Source organism: Sesamum indicum, linkage group LG11 (assembly GCF_026168435.1).
Source record: "Sesamum indicum cultivar Baizhima isolate 11 linkage group LG11, ASM2616843v1, whole genome shotgun sequence".
In the NCBI taxonomy this organism is placed as follows: Eukaryota; Viridiplantae; Streptophyta; class Magnoliopsida; order Lamiales; family Pedaliaceae; genus Sesamum; species Sesamum indicum.
The window spans coordinates 16798619-16813915 of record NC_142667.1 but is presented as its reverse complement, the minus strand read 5'-3'; the positions used below and the strand labels follow the sequence as shown (position 1 = coordinate 16813915).

Here is a 15297-nt window from a genome sequence, read left to right as displayed (position 1 = left end):
CTGATGTTAATCCGAGTTGTCAGAAAATGACCCACACCAAAATTTAGAACTGGATTTTTTGGGCACGGGTACTGAAAGATGAACTCTGGTGTGTTACCCTCCTCTTATTTTTGTTCTGGAAATGTAATATAGAGTAATATTTTTTCGCCTTCAACCTAGATAAAATTGCTTAAGAAATCCGATCTCTCTTTTGCACAACAGTAACTGAGAAATCTCAAAGTTAAAAAGCTCTAATCTAAGATGAATAACCGCATACTGAATGAAAGACAGTGAACAAATGGCATTGGCAAACCTGAGATTTTTAGGTGATAACAAAACCCGCATTAAGGAAAATCTAGAATAATACTTGCTAAACGGAAGGTGTTTAATTCAGAAAACAAACTTATTTTCCCTTGAGAGCTTGGAAATACCGCAACATAGACGAGATGTAGCCGTGAGAGTTCTAATTCCTAATTCCTCCCGCAATTTCTTGATGACCTGGTCATCACAGCCTCAAGATCCTTCTGGCCTTCTCCCCCATGTGGAGTTTTACTGGTTCACTTTTCGCACTGCAACCACGACATGTCACACGATTTTAAGTGCTGTGCACCAGGTAACAGAGAATATCACCTTTCATAAAGAGGTTCCAGAAAATGTTTATCAAAATTTGGAACAAACAGTTGTATCCACTATGTTTACGTCCCCCAAGTATCTCTATACACTAAATATTTATATGGCAATAGCCAGGATTACCATGTGGAGCTCAACAAGGTGTGCTGCTGCTCTGTGAATACTTGGCTTATGCAGCACTGCATCTTTTGCAAACTAGCAAGGTAGAGTATGCTGAACTTGCGAGAAGGTGAGCTCGAGATGATTTTGAACAGTACAGATTTTCAGCTCTTGGAAAATTTGGGCCATTGGCAGGTGATGTTTCTGAAAGGTGGGATAATCATTCCTCATTTCTCAAAACTTGGGAATAGAGGAATCCGCATAAACTACCAGCTATCTCCTTGCGGCTCAACTCATCATCCTTGCAAACTAATAATGACATCTCATAAAAACAAATGCAAATCCTGTTTATGAAAACAATGAACTGCTTGTCAACATTTTAGTAGAGAAAAATGAAATGTTAGTGCATCTCAAATCTAATGAATTTGAAATATTGAACTAAAGGCAATCATATTGAGTAAGGAGATGTTAATAATTAACCTAAGAGAAAACATGCCCCACAAAGGAAATATGAACTCACAGCAACCCGGCACGTTTTATGTATTTCTCAAACACCCAAAGTACATGTGGGCCTGTTTGGACAAGGTAAAAGCATTTAAACATTGTCTTTCCTCAAGGAAAGCAGAACTACAAGCGAAACTCAGCAATTAAGAAACAATGAAACATGTATATTTTAAACTAAGATATTATATTTTAGGGATAATTACATTTACACCCTTTGACCTATAGCTTGTTTACACAAACCACCATTAGCTTTTAGATAATTACACAGGCACCCACCAAAATAACATTATCACTTACAGGAACCACCCAGTATTTTTTTTAAAAATTACACACACCCCTAAAAACTTTAGCATCATTACACAAATTATCCCTATTTTTTTACTGTCAAGCGTAGTTTCTCTAATTATGCAAAAGACAGCGGTGGTTTATGTAAACAGACCATAAGCCAGGGGGTGTAAATGTAATTAACCCTTTATCTTAAGAATGTGGCAGAGGCCTCCATTACCTGATAATTTGCAGGCAGCTTATGTAGAACCACTTGTCTATGACTGATGAACAAATTTCTCAAGCCATCAGCAAACACAGTATCACCGGCTTTGACAAAATTCCAAAACTCTAAGCAAGTAGATGGCTCGCACTTACACAGCAGGATTCAGACCACATGGCTGCATAATAGTCCAACCAAGCAACATGGAACACTATCCATTATTTAACAGGCATGGATAGATGAACTTCTTTTCCTTTGCAAAGGTGAATAAGCTCATGTTTTGGCCCATTACAATGCTTGAAGTGTTGGTCCTCAGACAAGCATTCCATAGCAATAGAAACTTTCAACGAGAAGCGTTTTGCTAAAGGTGTCCTAAAGAAAGGAGAGAGAAATGTAAATCTCCTCATTTCGTTGCTACCTCCAAATTCACTCAAATCTAGGAAAACAAACTGAGCTGATTTTTCACCAAGAGTAGTTGTAATCCACAATCTGGTTTCGCTAGAAATGTTATACAATGTGATGTCAAATGGTATGCCAACAGGTAGCCCTGGAATAAAAGGAAGAGGATTTTGGAACTCATTGTCACAGACATCCACTTCAGCATCAAGGTACTTGAGTTCTCCGGATAACACAATATGCTTCAGGGAGAAAAGGTTAAGAGACTTCTGAAGCCTGTCCAACTTGTAAATGAACCCATCTTCGGAGTGGCCAATTTCACAGGATATATTCTGAAGCTCATTTACAAAATGAGAAAGTTCAACTAATCCTTCTTTCTGAAGATATTCCACACGACAAAGGACATTTTTAAGCTTGTTTATGTAATCCTCGAAATAGGAAGTCACTCCGCAGGACAATCTCAATGTATAAGCCACAAGCATTAGCTCTAGGATATGCAATTTTTCCCCTCTGCTCAGACCTGCATGCCTACATAGTATCTCTTTCAGTCTGCTTTCCATTTTATGCAACAGGGCCTCCAAAACTCCCATCTCAGTGAACTGGAGATTTCTCTGAGAAAAATAACAGGCCCAAGCCTTTCCAAGCAATTTTATGACATGCAAGTATCTCAAAGCAAAACCCAAAACGCCAGCAGGATGCCGTGAGTTGCAAGAAAAATTTCTCAGCTCTTCTTTCCAGCTCCTGCACATGCAAACCATTGCAACATGTTACTACTAGTACTATCAAATAGGAAAGCATTCCAAGAGAGAGGAATGAAGAATGATAGAGACTATGCATAAACTGCAAGTGCAACAAAATTTTAAAAAATAAATAAATAAATAAGCATGTCAGAAAACAGAATCAAAATGACATTCATATCTGACTTCTTCCCTTCTATAAAAAATCAGCCCAAGAAAAATGAAGATCCGTGACTTGAGGTAAAACTTATACAACAACATAGCTTTCTTCTGTGTCAACCAATCTTGAGGAAAACATAAAGAAATTATGATCTTAAATTAAGCATGTTTTACCAATTTCCACTTACTCAAGCAAATGGTCCAATATGGAAAAAAGGTTCATCCCTTAACTACCATCATTATCCTGCCACAATGTCTTTGCACCATAAGAGTGATATTATCATGGACTTGTTGAGTTATACAAAAGTGAACTTTTTAGCACTTCTGATAAATGAGGCTCCAAGACTCTAGAATAGCAGGGAATGAGAAGCCACCTTCAATTCTTTGAATGCAACAATGTTTTACCTCAGTGTTTGAACTACATCGTTCATGCATCGAAGTTTTATCAATGGCCACAACTCCACAACTTTCCGGAGGACAATTTCAACGCAGCTTGTTGCTTTAATATGTGAATTGAGCAAGTAACCATGAACTGGGGTGGTAACTTTCTTCAGCTCCATTGACTCAGGAAAACTGATAGCATCACTTTTTTTCCACAAGTGAGTAAAGCTATTCTTCAAATCAAAATTCAGTAATTCCCCTTCAAAATTTTCAGAAGTAGAGGCAAAAGTGAATTTGCTGCAGTGAGACAAATAAGCTAAAAGGGTATTCTGGTCCATCACATGAACAAGACCACTGGATAGTCTACCCAACAGTGTAACTGCATAAGAATAAATCCGTGGAGGAATGCTGCAGATACTTCTTTCAAGTGACACTGGAGCTGAGATGGCCAGCACTAACAATGCAGCTGTCCTCTTTTTGTCAAAACTCAACTTGCCATCAAAAGAAGGCTCTAACTGGGGCATTAATCATATCATAAATCAAGTAAGCAAACAAACAAATTTATAAAATCAACTACTTCAACTCAAACAAGAACTACTTGTTGCAATTCAAAATTAAGGAAACTTTTGAACCTTCAAGAAAGACCACAGCAAGAAGACTTTTATGGCATGATTTTTGAAATCTTCAAGAGGTATCAAAGACCATAGGAAGAAAGTTTCACAATGCTTATTCAGTAGTCAGCCTGGACCACATAAATTGAAGCAAAAGTATGGTTTTTCAAAAGGACAGACAGCGAGAGAAGCCCTCAAATTTTTTAGGAAAACTAAGTTCCACCAGTTAGAAGTACAAGCTTCTTAACCACTCTGACACACTTTCTCAATTGTTTGCAAATTAGGATTCCATATATTTTTTGTGTTCAAGGCTTTAATTTCAGTTCAATTTGACTATTTCTTATAACAGCTCCAACAATTAAAAAAAGAAAATAAACCATGGAGAGTAAATCAAATCTAATTATGCAACTCAGTCTATATGCTTAATTTTCCAAACCACAAGATCATGATCAGTCAGCTAGACAGTTGGTGAACAGACAATGTATACTGGTATATTTTTGCCATTTTCAGGGCATAAACTATTAAAGTAGAACATTTGGACTGCTTGAAAACATGAATAACTCAGATCAGTACCCTAGTCTGAAATCAGAGCTGAAGATCTTAGAGAAACAGGAAGGTCCCTAATCAAGGCCAGATCCAGCATAAGGTTCAATTCAGGCAAAAATGTTACAAATATCTGGTATGGACCAATTAAAAATTGCCAGAAGGAAGCATCTGAAACTTACAATTCACACATTCCTTCAATAAGGAGTTAATAACAGCCTACTGTTAATTTTTATTCTTCTTCTGAAATAGCACCAAAGGGATAGATCTACTGAGAAATATTGAACATCTACTGACCTCTTGAGAAACCTCATGTATGATGCTGGTCACAAATTTTCCATGCGTTCGACCAATTTTGTATAAAACATTAAATATTTCAGCTTCATCCTGCAATATCGGCTCAAGAGAGATTAAACTTAATAAAGAAAAGACATAATGGAAGTCCACAAAAAGACTGGAACTATTACATTATATGGCATATTCCCACCAAAGATCAAGCAAGAGTTTGGAACTCTAGCATCTGGTTTAGTTCTTGACTTTTCATTGACAAACAAATAGCATCAGATTGTCCTGATGATGGGTTACATTTACACGTATTATATTCATTTTTGAGATACGCACAGATTCTGAAAAGAAACAGACCTACCTGTGGATACAGTTCCAAGTTCTTTATAAGACCATTGACGCATGATCTAAACATTGCCAACTTCTGCAACTTAGTGAACTGGAGAGCCTTCCTCGCAGCAGACCTTATCAAGCCATTGTTATCAAGTAAAGTGCCAAAGAACTGCAATCAACTAACAAGTTCAAATGAATCCACATCCATATTCATGCATTGCATGTCAACTTGACTATGGTTATTATAAATAGAAGACAACAGAACGGAAGGGAAGGACAACTGGATACACAGAGCCACAAATATTTTCCAATACATGCATAATCTCAAATGACAGATTAAATAATTACAGATAGCAAAAGCAGGCAATCATGCTCTTTTTAAATATGGATCAAGAATTTACCATTTATAAGGAACAGAACAGATAAATTCTTTCTAATCCTGATATTCATATGGCATTTTGAGATGGATCAAGAACTTACAATGAACTGAACAATAAACCAGTATTTTTTTATGAACAAGATAATCGCAACATACTGTAAGATGGATCTAGAACGTACCATGTGCAAGTGAGATTCTTCCACTTTGAGATGGTCATGCATGGCCATATGATGCAGAGTCTCCAAAGCTTGAAATCGCACGACCATCGAGTCATCATTGAGTATATCCATCAACACGTGTACAGCACCACCAGAAAATTCAGCGGAAAGGACCGTTAGCATTTGCAGAGCATGACAAGCAGATCTTCTGACCTGAAGTAAAGAAGTCGACAATATTCATAACCAGCCACCCATATATTGTCCAGAAAATTATTCAATGGAAGGGAATGGCTAATGAGTGATCAAGAGATAACAGGCATGACACTCTGTTGGATAAATGGCATTTCCATCCATGAACCGTTACCCATCCATATACAAGAAATGAAGCATAAAATGTAACATCTAAACCCCTTTGGAAGAGGTGCCACCAAATGGAATGATTAAAGCAATAAGATGTTACCTGATAAAATTCATCCTCCAATCCATGAACAAAAGTAAATGCAGCAGCAGTTGCTGGTATGTTAAATAGTTTGGCAGTGTACTGGCCTGGGTATTTTTTTTCTTTGGTTGCTGCCAAAGTCTTCTTAGACAACGTTTGTAGCAGGATATCCTCAGAAACAGTTCGAATCTTTCCAAGTGCATTAAAGGCTGCAACCCTTATCTCCGCATCCGTGTCTCTTATCATCAAACAGAGCTGTAGGAGTATGTGCAACAAAATCAGTAGACAAAGAAAAGTGCATAGAACATAATAGCTAGTGACCAGCAACATAACCCCTGAAATATAAATAACAAAATCATTAATCATTAACGAAATCAAGAAAACCAATGTTCTTTATGCCATGAACAAAAATTATAATACCAGATGAAATTTTCAAGGCATTCAGAGAGAGTACTAACATCATGAAAAGAACTCTAAACCAACACTCTCAAGGAAGCATTTAAAATCAGAGTCTATAAGTATCTGGAATATCCAATCCTAGAGCACAAATCCATAACAAAATTCACAGACACATAACATACAATAGGTGGAATATTTGGAATGATTGTCAAGAAGTCTTATCTGAAATTATAAAATCTACAACCATTTATCCATGAGTACATCTACAGTTTATATGCCCAGAAGTGACAATGGTTCAGTAGCATGCCTCAGTATCTTGCTAGGCATGTTCAACTCCACTGCCAACCTTATTGACATTTTACATTGCGCTCACCATGTTATGATATTGTGTTTATGCTGTGTGTATTATCTGGAAGAGATCATGAATTTGTCTTATGACATATTCAACTTTCAAGTTACAATGCAAAAGGAGAAACAAGGTACCTGTACAAATAATGCATCTGACCATTCTCTTTGAGTTTTATCTCCCTTCAATGCCAGAAGCAAATGTCCCCACTCACTGACCTGGAACCAAGGGGGTAGAAAACTATTAGGTATGGATATGAGCTAGTAGAGAGCACTTAATATGAACATTTTCAGCAATACTTTATTTTAGAATTAAAACAAAGAAATTTTAATTCCAATCCAGTATAGCACAATCAATATCAGCAAATAAATTTCAGCCCAATTACATAAAACAAAGAGACTGCCTCTCAATTCACATGACCAAACAGGATTTCCTGTAGGTGAATTAATAGTTCTAAAAAGAGAAAAACAAATGAATAGGAAAGTTTGAGAAGATATGCTTGTTATACAATTTATGCCTTCTACCCAAAGCAAAAATAACAAAAAATGCCAGGAGCATGCCTTGCTGGGACTGAGGCTTAGTTTTAGTTTTCCAAGCCTTTAACTGTGTTTCAAATATGGGCAAGAAGTCCAAGAAAGAGTTTAAGCTAAGCAGAAAAGAAACGGATATATCATGTAAATACATTCAGGGTTCGTACTGCCAAAATCATACCGCGCGAACAGCCGAAAGTCGCACAGACTTCTCCGCGTCAAACAGAAGCTCCACAGCACGAAAATAGCAACCTTCAACCAGACTTGGATCCTCCACCACAATACCATTACTCAACATAACCAAACCATCCAATGCAGCTTCTCTTATATACGGATATGGGTCCTTGGTAAACCCCAGGAGAACCGTAATCAACACCGACGGCCTCACGCGAAATTTACTCAGATTTCTCAGTATCCATCTCCTTGTTTTCACGCACTGCCAGAAGCAGAGCGAGAGAAAGAGAGACTCGTCGGAAAACGGGTCGGTCTGGAAAGGATGTGCCGGGTCGAGAAGAGAGAGGGCGTGGGGTAGGGAGGGAGTGGGGGTGGAGGGAAGGAGGATGAATGCGTGTGCTGCGGCGGCAATACGGTGGCCCAGGCGGGGGTGGTGATGGGAGAGAGCGGAGAGGAGGGAGAGCACTTTCTGGTGGTCAGAATTAGAATTGGGGTTGTGGAGGCGGAGAACTAGAGCTTCTAACAGAGAAGAGAGAGTGGAGTCTGAAGTAAATGGGTTGGTGATGAGAGAGAGGACGGCGGCTGCGGATTTGGGGGAGAGATTGTTGTCTTCTCTGAGTCTGCTGTGGGTGACCGAGAGGAGGCGGTGTTCCATCAGTAGTGGCCGGCGAACAACAGAAAGACTGAAGAGAAAGAGTTGCGACAGTTTCCGAATTTACAATTTGAACCAAAAAATTATTTGTATTTACAATTTAAACCAATAAAATAGGCCACCCGCCACCGCCACCATAGAAAGTTACACGGAGCATGCATACAGATTTTCTAGCAATCAAAGGGATTCGTAAACCCTTCCCCCCCAACCCCACTCTATACCCCATGGGGCCCACCCCGAAAATTAGATGTATAATTATAATTAATGTACAAATCATTTAGCAATCCAGGGGCTGGCACCCCTGCCCCCGGCCCCCACCCCCCCCCCCCCTCCTCCTAAAATAATCAATTATAATAATACTTAGGGATCATTAAACCCTCTTCTTGAGGTTTGTTTAATTATATGTAAATTCTTTATAATTTAAAAAATTACATCTAATGTCATTGAGGTTTGATCTATAATAAATTAATAATAAGTCAATCGGATGTAAATATAGATTTTTTTTCTATTTTTTCTTTTCGTTAATATCAACAATTTCGATAAATTTTGACTAACGGATGAATCTATACGTTAGACGGAAGCAAATATCAAGAGTGTTAGATGTAATTTCCCAAACTACAGAAATTTACGTGTAATTTACATCAAATGTCAAGAAATTGAAATGTAACTATTCCTAATATTTATCGTACAAAAGTGGACTATCTCATATGAAACGCAATTGAAATATCATTAAATTTTTGTGGAGCTTTTCATATTTTATTGTCATATGTTTATATGTTAAAAAGTTAACTCTTGTTTTTATTAACATATTATATAAGTAACAATTTCATGTGAAAGTTAACTTTTGTTTTTTTTTTTGGGTTCAATTAAAAGATATAATATATTAAAGTCGACCATAGAAAACCCCAAATCTTACATCTTTGTTTGAGTGAATGAGTTGCACTATATATTTACAAGCAACTCTCTATAATTGCACATGTTACCCACCACAACATGATATAACAACCTTATTTTATTAGATTTTGAGTGATCCAGTTGTATTATTGATTTTGGATATTATTAAGGTAAACTCCAATTGATTTTTTGGGAGAATAATCCAATAATTTATGTTCAAAACTTCTTAAAAAAAATCTTATATTTGAATTTAAGTGTGTGTGTGTGTGCGCGTGAGTTTATTGGATATATGCCCGGAAAAAAAGAAAAAGACGGTTAAGTCCAATTGTTTTACATGATAACAAATTTTGTAATAACAAAAAAAAAAACAGAAAAGTACATTTTGGAAAGTCAGATTGAAAAGGATGAACAGTTAATGCGTAGAAGAAATATTGTCTAACCAAATTTTGAAAAAGAAGTCTATATAGGACGCAATTGACTACTCCCCCCTCCGGCCTCCTGGTACCAAATAGGAAACGGCGATCTTAATAGAAAACCAGTCAAATTGAATGCATTGGCTGTGTAGGTGACCTCAAACCCCATTTCAGTCTATAAATAACAATCAGCACGCACACCAAAAACACATACTATCACCACACCAAACACACTTGGGATTCACAATTGTCCAAGAGCAAAGAGGATGCCTTGTCTTGACATTTCTACTAACGTTAACCTCCACGGAGTCGACACTGATTCCCTCTTCTCTGACCTCACAAAAGCTGTTTCTCAGATCGTCGGGAAGCCCGAGAACGTATGCATCATCTCTGTCTCTCTCTCTCTCTCTCTCTCTCTCTCTCTCTCTCTCTCTCTCTCTCTCTCTCTCTATATATATATATATATATATATATATATACACACGCTCACACGCATATATACATATATATATTGTTGATGAATTTGAGGTTGATTTCGGGTTTCTGTGGTTAGAGAAGTTTTATAGCCCAATAATTGAGAATTGGAAGTGCAGTTTTGTATGATGGGTGGGTGGAGGGATGAGTGTCGGAACTGTTAAGATATCACAAGGGGAATGGATTTACTATTTAGGGATGTGTTTGCTTCATTATCCATCAACTCATCCTTCTTAATCATCCTCCATTTCTTCGCACCACCCAGTTTGGATAAAAACACGCCGTCAACATTTGGTTTGGTTGGCATCTCGCTCTATAAAAACACCAACTCCTTATTCTTTTTCAAAGAAAAAAATAATGATACCTTGTCTTTTTGTGTTTATAAACTTATCATTTTGAAAAAATTGCTAAATGTACAATCAGTTATAAGATATTTTCAAAAACTTACAAGCTCGTTCAGATACCCGAGGAATGAAATAAAACCTTTCTGCTTTAATTCTTGGCTAATCAACCTCATTATTTTATGATGAATTTTTATATTTCAAATTCTGTTGTATCTTTTATTCATATTATATATACAAAAATGTGTTAAAAGACGATATAATTTTTATACACATTAAAAATAATTAAACAAAGATTTGAAACAAAAGAAATTGAATGCTCTTGTTTGTCACTAATCTTAAGTTTTGTTCTGCCTTTGTTTACTAAGCATGACCCCCTACATAATCAATTTTGATACACTATTAATTAAATAGAAAATGGACAAGTCTAGCATTGACATAATATTAGCTAAACAATAGGATAGTTATGATTCATTTTGATGTTATCACCACAAGTAGAGTAGATAGTGTAGTAATTTAGCTGAACCCGTAGGTAACATGTCACTGTCCCTACTATAAGAAGCAATTTCATAATGTATGCATATATATATATATATATATATATAATATCAAAACAAATAGTAAAATTGTCACGTTTTCTCATCTTATACTTTATTCTAAAACACGACTTTGAAGAATTCAAATATTACTAGAAGCATAAGTATTTATCTTGTTTAAGTAAGATTAGTATTTTATTTTGTTAGTATTATCGATTGAAATATTGGTGCCACGTTTTTCTTCTCAAACAAATGCAACTAGGTTGCCCTTCCCATTTATTTATTTATTTATTTTTTAAGTCGACACGCTAAATGTAGAAAAAATATGATAACATTTAATTTTTGTTGATGTTAAGGCTCTGGGGTGTTTAAAGAAAAGAAAATGGTTATGTTAATTGATAGTCTTATAGGCTATAATTGACTAATAATAAAACATTTTAGATAACACCAAACACCAAATTATATTATGATTTATTTCACACGAGGGTGAAGAACTCATTTATGCCTACTGCCCTACGCAATGAGATTATTTGTTATTCAGTAATTTATTTTAGGGTTAATTATATTTACCTCTCTTTTTAAAATGTAATATTATATTTTTCTGTAAAGAATTTTTATATTGTATTTACATCTTGTCTGACAATTTATTGTTTACACTTGATCTTCTTTCATTAGGATCTGAACGCAAAATATCGACATTAGTAAAAAATTATATAAATTTTTAATTCTACATTTCATTTAATGTTCCCATGCAATCATTTGTATTAAGATGAATGTAATGATATTAACCTCATATCATATATCTAAAATATATTTATTTATTTATAAGTATAAAATACACATGAAAATATTAAAATGAGTGATAAAATTAAAAATTTATGTAAACATTGATAATTTTTTGTTCAAACCCTAATAGTAAATGATCCGGTAAAGTAAAAATTAGTATATTTAATTTTTTTTTGAGAGAAAGTGCAATTTTATATTTTTTTAGTGGATCTCTCATCTATGATTATAGGATAAATTACAACAATCTCCCATAAAATTAAGCATAATTACGAATATTCTATTTGATATAATTATGTAATATTTTTTGGTTGTATTTACCATGATTATATTACGTTTTCTCTGGCCCCACCAAAAAGAACCAACATTGTTTAGTCCACCAACCTACGACAGTCTAATATTGTGTGATAATGAGTTTTACAGTTTGTGATGATTCTGGTGAAAGGATCGGTAGCCCTTACATTCGGAGGGAACAAAGAACCTGCGGCATTGGGCGAAATTGTAGCAATGGGTGGCATCGACAGTGAAGTGAAAAGAAAGCTGATCGCCACAATTGGTTCAATTTTAGAGAACAAACTTTGCATTCCTAGGACTAGGTTTGTCCTCAAGGTCTTTGATACCACAATGGGCCGCAGGAGCCCCAAGTTGTAACTCTACCAAGTTTTGTCCTGTCTTTCTCAGTTACAATAATGACCTACCGTTGCGTCCTCCGTGTATTTCTAAATGCTTTCTCTTAAAAGATAAATAAGACCTATATAATTTAGTAAATATTTTTATCCTATGATGAATAAAATTTAAAAAACATATTTAATTTAAATGATTTTATTTTTTTGTGTGTAAATAATACATGTACTTATAATGCCACCTGTGAAGACCGAACCATTAATATGTTTTTTTAAGCATCGGGTTTTAGAATCAAATTAAATATGAAATTAGGTCGGATGATTTTTATAAAAGCCAACCAACCCACTCTCAGAAGCTTCATTAATTATTTTTGTTTAAGGTCCCGACCATCAGCCTATGGATTACGACCGGATCAAATAATCTTATTTTTTGAACTATTATTATGAAGTTGTAAAACATTGTTTCACTTACTACAAATATCTTGTCGCAAAGTACTGAATTTGATAAAAACGTTAATACGCTTTAGTGAATTGCGAAGCATCAAGGGAGAAAGGCGTTTTTGGTGAATCACAATTCAAGGGCAATATAGGAATACAAACCATCCCCTACTTAGCTACTAGCTACTCTTGCTTTGTGTTTTTTGTGCAAATTGCAGAGCTGAAGAAAGAGGTGAGGGCGAGAAAAGCAAGCAAGGGTTTCGCGAAACGATGCCGTGTTTGAACCTGTCCACTAACGTGAGCCTGGAGGGCGTAGACACCTCCTCCATCCTCTCTGAAGCCTCCTCCACTGTTGCCAAGCTCATCGGCAAACCCGAGGCTGTCTGTGATTTTTTCATACTTTTTTTTGTTTTTTTTACATAATTATGATTTTATAGTTTGCGGAATTTGGACCTATATTGATTACGGTATACTGAGGGTGGAGTATTTTATTCGTGCGTAGGATTGATGTTATCGATTTATGTCTCACTGATTGTTTATGTTGAAAGATTGATGCATTTGCTGTTATGTAATTTCGCTTTCGTGGTATTTCTGAACCTTGTGCTGCCAGAGAACGTGTTTATGTGTAGGAAAGGTAGGATTTATGAAAATCGCGGGTGAAATCGATGGAATTTTCCATCTGTTATTGAGATATGCTCCTTCAGCTGCCATAGATGCATTGCATAGTTGGGACTCTGTGAAAATGAGATAACGCATTGCACTCTCAATATTGCTCAGGATTTACTGTGCTGGTGGTCTAAGTATTAAATGTGATTATGTGCTTACATTATAGTTGGCTGACATTAGTGTTGGTTTATATGTTCTGTGGTTTTTGGCTGTGGATATCTGGTGATTGAGTTCTTGAAATGAAAGCTCTAAGAAACAATTTATTGAGCAATTGTATGGTAGCTACTAATGATTTATTTACCCATGGATATTTGATTGACTTCAAATTATCAACAGAAAATTAATATATTCATTTCCTTTGGTAAATCGGAGGGCAATAACTTCAATTTTTGTCTGTTTTGATGCAGTATGTGATGATTGTGTTGAAGGGTTCTGTGCCCATGGCATTTGGAGGGACAGAGCAGCCTGCTGCTTATGGAGAGCTCGTCTCTATTGGAGGTCTGAACTCTGATGTGAACAAGAAGCTGAGTGGTGCTATAGCCAACATACTTGAGTCTAAGTTGTCTGTCCCAAAATCACGGTTCTACCTCAAATTTTATGATACCAAGGTAAACAAGCTGAACTGTATGGGTTGTACTGAGAAAAGGGTTTCATTAACGCACTAGTATGTTCTCATTGCATTCTTCTGCTTGTTTAGGCCTGTCAGATTCAAGAATATGCACAATGTCTGCATGCTTTACACCAGTACTAAATAATGTAAATGATCTTTTACTATTTAGAGCTGTGATTAGATATATCAACTCCTGTTTTTCTTGTGTTTGCAATTGCATGTTATATCATGAACTTTGTTCTTGAAAGTGTCTCGTGTTCTGCGGTCCACTGATTGCACTCATGACATCAACTTTCTTTCCGCAGGGTTCCAACCTTGGGTGGAATGGATCAACCTTCTAGGTTTCTACGCTCCATTCTTCACATATTCCCTATTAATGCATGCTCAAAACAACTTTGCTGTATTGCAATGATGTATCTGCATTCTGATTAATGATCTTGGACATTTGATGTTGCTCATGGGATATAAATTTGGATGACCTTGCATAACTTATTGGTATGAAGGAATATCTCGGAGTATATGGGGGCTGAATGAATATGTCACTCAGTGATCTTTCTATACTCCACCTATCACCTTCTTACCAATTGCTTGATCCAGAGATTTTCGTATAGTAAACCCCTTGCTGCTTCCCAACAGTACTCAGTTCTGGTTTTAACGTTGTACAATTACTCTTGTAAATCTACATAAGAATTTCTAATTATTAACAGAACTTCATACTTAAATCCTCATCTTCTAGCTCTGTTTCTACTGCTCTGTTTCTGCAATAAGGAGGAAATCGTGTTTCTCTTGGTCACGTTTTTATTAGTTACATTTTACACTTTCATTAGTTAGCATTAATAGCTTAGGTGGCAGCTGGTTTGTTTTTCTGTTTTCAATTTGTTACACAGTTATAGCTTTGTATCTGTATTTAAGCTGAGACTATATCGGTTCTTGTTTGAATGAATGAACCAGATTTTCAGTCCTCCATTTTTCCTTGCTCTGTGTCTCTGTATTCATGGAGTTTATATTTGATTTTATCATGGTATCAGAGCCATCATCTTGATGGTCTCTGCATACAAAGTTTGCTGATCAATTTCACTCTGTTGAGTCTTACACTTGATGAGAATGGCGAGCTCATCGACTGATACATCTAGCTTTTCTTCTACAACAACTGGAGCTGGAAATGATCACATGGTGATGGTTTCTGCCCCATTCAATGGGAACAATTGGCTATCATGGAGTAGATCGGTAAGGATGGCTTTAGAAGGCAAAGACAAGTTGGCATTTATCGACGGCACAGGCCTGCAGCCTGCGATTGG

General features: G+C 36.1%; 3 protein-coding genes across 6 annotated transcripts; 2 read left to right on the top strand and 1 right to left on the bottom strand.

Annotated features, from left to right (window-relative positions):
* Positions 1-256: 256 nt before the first annotated feature.
* Positions 257-8416, bottom strand: SIEL (ARM repeat superfamily protein). 3 transcript variants are annotated; one of them, XM_088875538.1, is made up of 11 exons: positions 7577-8416; positions 7003-7083; positions 6142-6375; positions 5703-5894; positions 5173-5313; positions 4824-4913; positions 3397-3887; positions 1718-2836; positions 1189-1280; positions 733-1052; positions 257-548 (listed from the first exon to the last, which is right to left on the bottom strand). In XM_088875538.1, exons 1-8 carry the CDS (start codon positions 8222-8224, stop codon positions 1918-1920), a joined length of 2796 nt encoding a protein of 931 aa, XP_088731664.1. In that variant the 5' UTR covers positions 8225-8416; the 3' UTR covers positions 257-548; positions 733-1052; positions 1189-1280; positions 1718-1917. The 3 variants fall into 3 exon arrangements, with proteins under 3 accessions (XP_088731664.1, XP_011095078.2, XP_011095076.2); XM_011096776.3 differs by lacking the exon at positions 1189-1280 and having other exon boundaries at positions 257-581; XM_011096774.3 differs by lacking the exon at positions 1189-1280.
* A 1156-nt stretch (positions 8417-9572) lies between these two features.
* On the top strand, positions 9573-12378 carry LOC105174616 (uncharacterized). The gene is made up of 2 exons (XM_011096773.3): positions 9573-9905; positions 12086-12378. Exons 1-2 carry the CDS (start codon positions 9795-9797, stop codon positions 12311-12313), a joined length of 339 nt encoding a protein of 112 aa, XP_011095075.1. The 5' UTR covers positions 9573-9794; the 3' UTR covers positions 12314-12378.
* A 517-nt stretch (positions 12379-12895) lies between these two features.
* LOC105174615 (uncharacterized) lies at positions 12896-14487 on the top strand. 2 transcript variants are annotated; one of them, XM_020697978.2, is made up of 4 exons: positions 12896-13104; positions 13797-13997; positions 14087-14145; positions 14305-14487. In XM_020697978.2, exons 1-3 carry the CDS (start codon positions 12994-12996, stop codon positions 14138-14140), a joined length of 366 nt encoding a protein of 121 aa, XP_020553637.1. In that variant the 5' UTR covers positions 12896-12993; the 3' UTR covers positions 14141-14145; positions 14305-14487. The 2 variants fall into 2 exon arrangements, with proteins under 2 accessions (XP_020553637.1, XP_011095074.1); XM_011096772.3 differs by lacking the exon at positions 14087-14145 and having other exon boundaries at positions 12902-13104.
* Positions 14488-15297: the final 810 nt, after the last annotated feature.

Excerpts from the sequence above, each read along its gene's own strand:
- SIEL (XM_088875538.1), bottom strand. The coding sequence starts at position 8,224 with ATGGAACACCGCCTCCTCTCGGTCACCCACAGCAGACTCAGAGAAGAC. Across the intron at positions 6,376-7,002 it reads CAGATGCATTATTTGTACAG|CTCTGTTTGATGATAAGAGA; the intron begins GTACCTTGTTTC and ends ATACTCCTACAG. Across the intron at positions 2,837-3,396 it reads GATGTAGTTCAAACACTGAG|GAGCTGGAAAGAAGAGCTGA; the intron begins GTAAAACATTGT and ends TTGCATGTGCAG.
- LOC105174616 (XM_011096773.3), top strand. The coding sequence starts at position 9,795 with ATGCCTTGTCTTGACATTTCTACTAACGTTAACCTCCACGGAGTCGAC. Across the intron at positions 9,906-12,085 it reads TCGTCGGGAAGCCCGAGAAC|TTTGTGATGATTCTGGTGAA; the intron begins GTATGCATCATC and ends TGAGTTTTACAG.
- LOC105174615 (XM_020697978.2), top strand. The coding sequence starts at position 12,994 with ATGCCGTGTTTGAACCTGTCCACTAACGTGAGCCTGGAGGGCGTAGAC. Across the intron at positions 13,105-13,796 it reads TCATCGGCAAACCCGAGGCT|TATGTGATGATTGTGTTGAA; the intron begins GTCTGTGATTTT and ends GTTTTGATGCAG. Across the intron at positions 13,998-14,086 it reads TCAAATTTTATGATACCAAG|GCCTGTCAGATTCAAGAATA; the intron begins GTAAACAAGCTG and ends CTGCTTGTTTAG.